The following is a 7,719-nucleotide window of genomic DNA, read 5'->3' as shown; positions in this document are numbered from 1 at the left end:
TACCCAATTGTCGTACCAGAAGTGATAGAAGCCCCCGTTAACTTGCCATAACATTGACAGCTCCACCTACCGACTGACATTCCACATTCGTCTCCAAATAGCCGTAGTAGATATACTGAATGGCACTTGACAAGGATGCTTCTCCCTATAGTATTTAGCTTGCATATAAGTCACCCAAAGCGAAGCTCTTGTCCAAAACCTTCACCATAACTTGCACGAGAAAGCTCTGGACACATCCTGAAGTCTTCGAAATCCTGCCCCACCCTCTTCCACCGGGTAGCACAACTGAGACCATCGTATCCAATGAAACTTTGATTTCTCAGCCATTGATCCCCATATAAAATTTGCACAAACCTTTTCTATCATCGTGAATACTGAGCTAGGCACCACAACAGCCGAAAGCAAATGGGCGGGAACAGACGCAAGGACATGTTTGATAAGGATCAATTTCCCGCCTGGAGAGAGAAGCCTTGACTTCCACAACAACACCCTTCCCAAGATAGCTTGGCTTACTGCCCCAAAATACAACGATCTACACCGGCCTAAGTACAGGGGAAATCCCAAGTAGCGAATTGGGAAAGACTGCCTGGCAAACTGCGTGATCCACTCAATCATCCTTCGTCGAGACGGAGGCAGTGACAGATGAACCAAATACCCACTCTTTTGAGCATTAACCAACTGCCCCAAGGATTGGTTATACAACTCCAACACCCGCATAATGCGCTTCAGTGAATTAGACGAGCCATTCGCAAAGATGATTACATCATCAGCAAAAGCCAAATGAGTGATAAGAGCACACCCGTGTGGAACTCGAAACCCCGTGAAATCGGATTGTAGCGCAAGGTTATTCAAATCCCGTGACAGCACCTCAGCCCCTATGACAAATAATGCCGGGGACAAAGGATCCCCCTGCCGAAGTCCCCTAGCCAATTCAAAAAAACCATGCGAGGCACTATTGACAATGACTGAGAACCACACATTAGAAAACAAGCACCAAACCCTGTCTATGAATTGCTCTCCAAATCCAAACCTCCATAACACACTAACAATATGAAGCCAGGACACCCTATTGTAAGCCTTAGACATGTCTAATTTTAGCGCGACATTACCCCCTCTCGAGGGCTTGCCAATACCCGACAGTACTTCTTGGGCCAGCAGATAGTTTTCCGTGATATTCCATCCCTTAACAAAACCTGTCTGCTAAGGGGAGATAACCTTTGGCAAAATAGATGACAACCTGTCGGCCAAAATTTTGGATAGCAACTTATTAAAAAAATTGCAAAGACTAATTAGTCTAAACATCGAGAAATCCTGGGGATTTGGCACTTTAGGGATAAGCACAATGGAAATGGTGGTAATAAATTTAGGCAACTCAACCCCACAGTAAAAACTCAGCACCGCATTATAGACATCTTGAACAATGACATCCCAAGAGAATGTGAAGAACTTACCCGTGAATCCATCCGGTCCCGCAGCACTCTCCCTGTCCATTGCAAAAATCACTCGTCGAACCTCCTCTATGGATGGGACTTCCTCCAAGGTCTTATTCTCCTCCTCTATTATCAAACGGGAAATCAAGTGCAGCATATCTGGTGCAGGGCCAGTAGGTTCAGAAAATAGGTCCGAGAAGAACGTAATCACCTCGTTTGCTATGTCCTCATCCTTCTCCACCCAGGAACCCTGCAAATCTTTAATCCGATAGATGGCGCTCTGAACCCTTCTTTGCTTCACCACCACATGAAAAAATTTAGAATTTCGATCCCCACTATGGAGCCACCTCATTCGGGCCTTTTGACTCCAAAATTGCTCCTCAATGAGCAGCGCTTGGCTTAGGTCCGCCTGAGCCTTATAAAGTCCATCTTGCGCCACCTTAGAGGTATTGCCCCCCACCTCTATTTCAACCCTTCGAACCACAGCCTCTGCCACCCGAACCACATCAAAGATATTGCCAAAAATGTGCTTGTTCCACTTTTGGATAGCCCTTCTTCTCGCCATTAGTTTTAAGCAAGACACGCAATGGGGCTCCATTCACTGGTCTATCCCAAGCTCCTCTAATTACTTCCAACAAGTCTGCCTTAGATGTCCAAACATTCAAGAACGAAACGGCCTCGGTTTGTTGTCTAAGCGAGTGGCAAAAGATATTCGTAGAGGTGCATGATCTGACGGATGTCTTGCTAAATGCTCAACCGATACAATGGAAGAGACCTCAGCGCATTCCCCATTGATTAGCACTCTATCCAATCGCTTCCAAATTTTAGCTCTGCCTCTTCTATTGTTGCACCACGTAAAGTTGGCTCCCGAAAAACCCACGTCAAAAACACCAGCCGCCTCCATAAAAGATATAAGCTCTGCCCCCTCCTGAACACCAACCAGCCGCCCTCCACGCTTTTCATGGGGGGCCATAATGACATTAAAATCCCTTCCAATACACCATGGAAGGGATCTAGGCTTATCAGCAAGAAGATTCTACCATAGTTCTCTTCGCTTGTTCAAAGAACATTTGGCATGAACAAATGAGAAGATAACAAGACCAGGAAGCAAGGGATGCTGAATAGATAGGGAAATATGCTGACTTGAATTACCTACAACTGAACAACTAAAAGGAGTGCAATAACAAACCCAATTGTCGTCCGACAAATTTGTAATAACTGAATCAAATGCTAGACGCATACGAATGAAGTCAATCTTAGACACATCAGTTTTGGGCTCACAAATAACAGCAAACTTAACACCATACATCCATATTAATTTTATCAATCTTCTAAGATTTGGGGATTTGAAAACCCCTTGAATATTCCAGAAAATTGCGTTAATCATAAGGCAAAATCTGGAAGGAGTTATAGGTTGGTATTGCAGACCGTAGCTGTCTATCAGAAGGGAAACGCGCACGGACACCTTTCCCTCGCCCTTGCTTGATGCCTTGCACAACATTAGTGACTGTATCTATGTGTAAAGCTTGGACCGACGGCTCCGCTATATCTTCCTGTCTCACAATCATCCGCGGAGATAAGTTGCCCGCCACGAGAGGTAGCTCAACATACACCTCTGCAATCTCCCCCTCCTCTGTACCATCCACCCTATCAAGCTGTGAAGCATGTCCATCAATCCTATCCAGGCTGGTATCCGGGAGTTGAGCAGGCTGCTCATCACCAATTTCCCTCTGTTTAGGCTGCAAAAGCTGCTGCCTGTTTCCCTGATCTGGCTCCTTGTCAAGCTCAAGGTTTAGACTCCTATCTGCAGCACCCTTCACCCCACACACCAGGACGTCTGACCCAGCACCTGCACTCGCAGTGTTGCCCATGGCAACAAGCTGCCCAGCTCCCTGTCGCGCACCAGCAAGTTGAGCCGCACACTCCGCCGCCCCAATCTGTTGTAATTTCTCCCCGGATCACTCTCCCTCGAGTGTAAGCTCTTGACCCATCCCTGCTTCCTCCGTTGCAGCTAACAGAACCAAGTTTGGAGCTATATGGGTCTCCTTAGCAAAGACCTCCACCTGCGTCTTAGCGTCTGTGGCAGCTTGGGAAGAGCATGCGACGCCACTGTATGTCATTTGGGTACCCGACGAGCAGCAAATTCCTTAGCGTTCCTTTTACAATCACCAACAAAATTTCCCACCCACCAACACTTTGAGCAATATGAAGGCAAATCTTCTATGACGATCTGCTGCCAAAATCCAGTCTCACCCTCCACTGCCACCCATACCCGCGAGCAAATGGGCTTCACCAAATCCACTTTCACACATACCCTGGCCACACCTGGCCGTGTGCCTGCTGACGTTGCCGCATCCAAGAACAATGGCTTCCCAACTGGAGAAAGGATGGAAAACAACGAGTGTTTATCGAAATAGTGTATTGGCAAAGCTGGTAAGGTCACCCAAACTGGAGCCAGAGATGATTCCTTCTGAACACGGAAGTCCCTTGTCCAGCGAAACACACGCATCGAAAATCTACCAAAGTGCCAAATCCCTCGTGTCCATCGTCTATTGAAATCTGTCTCAGCCGTGCACCTGATAAGCACATGGCGATAGTCCATCAAACCAACCAAAACATGGTCTCTCAAGTCCGGTGAAGCAAACAACTTCCGGATGTCCTCCAATGTTGGCCGACGACCATTGTAAGGACTCGCAAAATTCTTCTTATTTTCTTAAAATTTTCTTTTATTTTGATTAAATTACTTTATAATAGATTTACAACTCATTTATTTCCTCCATAGTTGCAATAAATCATAAAATCAAGAGTTTCATTTTTAGTTTTATAGGTAGCATAAATTAGGATTGTTTTGCGTATTTCGATAGTGTGATTACTTGGTGAAGTGTGTGTATTAAATTTGGTGGATAAAAACAAGTATTAAGTTAGAGAAAGTGTGTGATTAGAAGTGCTAATAATAAGTTAGTGAATCATAAGTTAAAACACTAGTACGGGTGAGTTAAGAAAAATCGGCTTGAACCGGCGTGCACCGTTTGCTACCGATTGAATACATAACTTGAACACTACTTTATTACCTTAATCTCCTTATTTTTAATTGAGTTAATTAGCCCTTAATCAACCCTTAAGTCAGCCACCATTATTGACCAAGGAAAAGAAAGATATTTTGGTGGAAATATTTGTGATTGTGCCATTTGTCAAAAATCCATCCAAGGTCTTGACCAAGACCCTTTGACCAAGCCTTTCTTAGTCTTCATCTTGTAAACATTGAACCAAAACCATTTCATTTTCTTGCAAGCTTGGCCGAGAGAGAGAGGAGAGGAAGAGAGAAAAATTCTTTCAAGTTTCATCTTGATTTCTAGCAAGATTTTGTGGGAAAATCAACCTCAAACCCTAAATCCATCCATAGAAGGTTGTAACAAGGAAGGAAGGAGCTTGGTATGGTGTGATTTTGGAAAAGGAGTTGAAGGTATTCTTGGCAAGGAACTACTTTTCTTTTTAATTTTGCATTTAAGTTGATATATTGCTTGAATGTGGAAGTTTTATGAAAGATTTCATGGGTTGTGAAGTTGGTGGAACTTTTCTAACTTTGATTCATATTTTTCAGCCATGAGATGCTGATATCTAGTTTTGTTATAGACTAGAGAGATGATATGAAGATTTCTAGCTTTAATATGACTTTTAGCTTCCAAATAAGGATTTTCCAGCTTTAGTTCTAAATTTTCAGCACTTAGAACTAATTTTGCCCTGTTTTAAGAATCACACTGACCTACACATTCGACCATGATAAAGGCCGAATCAATCTTTACTCAAAACATGAATGTTGTAGGGAATGGAGTTAAATATCTACCTCAAAAATTTCAACTCAATCTGAGCACTGTATCTTATGAAATGACTAAATTACCCCTGACTGCCAAATGCCCTATTTCGCGGGCAGCTTTCTATTTTCTCTGAGATTTCACATTTTAACTTTGAAAATACACGAATTAGGTGTTGATGTCTTTATAGGAAATGTAGTTCTCTGTCTTTTCTTCGAAACGCCATAAAGTGTACCCAATCTGATAAGCGTAACTTCAGTTTTGACCAAAACGCCGGAAGATGTCAAACCTGTTACTTAGTTATTCTTCTTTACTACTAGTTTCCAGCTTTGATTTTTATAGTTGCATTGCTAGAATTGCCTTGTATTGGGATGTCATTGAGCCTAGTGAAGGGCTATTATGTTAAGGTTGTTTATGTGTGAATTTGGACTGAGTTGAGGGAAATAATGAAACCATAAATAGCTGGAAAATAGCTAAATACAAAGGGCATGCTGCCCAAATTTCTATTATAGTAAGATGTAATATTTGATTTTAGGGTTCGTTGGATCTTAAATTGCATTTGCTCACTTCAATTTGGGATTAGTTATTCTTAGGGTTTGTCGGTAATCAAGGGTATAATCCGAAAGGAAACTTTTGACGTTATCTTGGCTTAGACTGGTGAGTGTTCTTTGTATATTGTGCTTCTAATATCTATGTAGATTGTTGTGCTTAAAATAATAACACTTAGCACAAAAATCACTTAGTCTCCAAAATTTTATCGCGCTAACGGGTCCCACGTCTATAATGCACTTCCAATCTAACGTACACTAACTTGTACCAAGAAAATGACTTGAAAACAATTTCCACTTATAAAAATGTATAAAACTTTAATATTTTAAAGGACATTATAAAATGTAGGCAAAGAAATAAAATAATACTTAGAAAATGTGAAAATTTTCGGGTTCTCACACTCTCTCTCCCTTAAGAAATTTCGTTCTCGAAAATATTTTTTTTTCTTCTTTCGGGCGTCACAAATTTCCCTCCTTAAAGGAATGTCGTTCTCGACATTCCAACTTGTACTAATCCAGTCAAGATATCCCTCAAAATTCACTCAAGCATTCTAAGCAAGCACTAAGAGTCAAACAAAACTCACTTGGCTGATTTTCGGTCCTACAAAAGAATCACTTATATTTCAAACCATACCCACAGTCCGGCATCCTAAAATTAAAGCCTAGGATACACTACAGAGATCTGAAACTTAATCTCTGATACCAACTGTGACAGCCCCACCTCCCCCTAAGGGGAACCAAAGGGGTCAGCGGACCGCCTGCCCAACTCTCGCCGGGACTCAGTCATTCACTTCAATCCTCAATTAAATTACAAGATATATCTCAAATACATCAAATTCTCCAAGAATTACATATCACAAACACAGGAAACTAATTCCCAAGCGTAGAACGTACACGTACATCCATTCAAGTCCAAACATTCATACAAACCCAACTATTACACAAGAGAAATCTAAAACTCAAACTATACAGGAGATAATCCATCCAGCCACATAAATAAGTACTATAAGCACTTCCTTCGCCTCGAGCCCTGTGGAGGGAAATAAAATAGTTTTGGGATGAGTTAGAAGCTCAGCGAGTAACCAGTAAAATCAGTAATCAAATATATTTTACAATAATGCATTTCGATGATGTCATGATTCCGAGATCAAATGTACGTATTTTTGCTCTGGTGAGCCAGTGAAATTATTGCATTTAAACATCCAATGCTCAAATAGATCCTTTAACGTTGAACAGTGAGAGGGAGCCCCTTTTTGAGCTCCAGATGCACATAAACAAGTGATGGAGACGTTGGTGTTTAACACAAGACTCCCCAAGTACTCATTGAAGCCAAAACATGCCATGAACTCATATACAAGCACGCATGATATGCAATTGAATAAATAATGCAAGAAACAGTTCATAAGTTGCTTTGGAAATAGTTTGGGGTCACTTACCAACCACGGCTCATAATCCTCATCCATCGTAGACAGTTTCCTCAATCAAGTCCAAGGCCTTCAACTCAAACTCAAAGCCATCAAATGCTTTCAAAGATCGGACAGCATTTCCTCTACATTTCCTTACTTTTCCATCCTACAAGCAACACCATTTCATCTCAAATCAATCACATACACGTCATAGACTATCAAATACACCTTTCGCCACAATATCCATAACTGAAGCTACACTTATCGGATTGAAACGAATCTTATGGCGTTTCGAAGCCAACACATAACCCTACATTTCTTATGAAGACCTCCAAAGCCAAATCATGCATTTTCATGGTCAAAAATGGAAATTTCCACTAAAACAGAAATCTGGGCGCGAAACAGGGCTCATGGGCAATTAAGGGTATTTTGGTCATTTCACATGCTACAGTGCTCCTATTGAGCTGAAATTTTATAGGTAGCTATCATGTTTTGGGAAAAGGCTTATTAGGTCTCTAACATG

At 41.8% G+C, this 7,719-nt stretch overlaps 1 protein-coding gene across 1 annotated transcript; it reads right to left on the bottom strand.

The window, feature by feature from the left end:
* Nucleotides 1-201: 201 nt before the first annotated feature.
* LOC140006909 (uncharacterized) lies at nucleotides 202-1,995 on the bottom strand. The gene is made up of 2 exons (XM_072049584.1): nucleotides 1,301-1,995; nucleotides 202-922 (listed from the first exon to the last, which is right to left on the bottom strand). Exons 1-2 carry the CDS (start codon nucleotides 1,993-1,995, stop codon nucleotides 202-204), a joined length of 1,416 nt encoding a protein of 471 aa, XP_071905685.1.
* Between the last annotated feature and the right edge of the window lie 5,724 nt (nucleotides 1,996-7,719).

This window comes from Coffea arabica, chromosome 5e, assembly GCF_036785885.1.
Source record: "Coffea arabica cultivar ET-39 chromosome 5e, Coffea Arabica ET-39 HiFi, whole genome shotgun sequence".
NCBI classification, from domain to species: Eukaryota; Viridiplantae; Streptophyta; class Magnoliopsida; order Gentianales; family Rubiaceae; genus Coffea; species Coffea arabica.
Note: the sequence above shows the minus strand (reverse complement) of the source record. Positions and strands in the feature narration are given on the sequence as shown.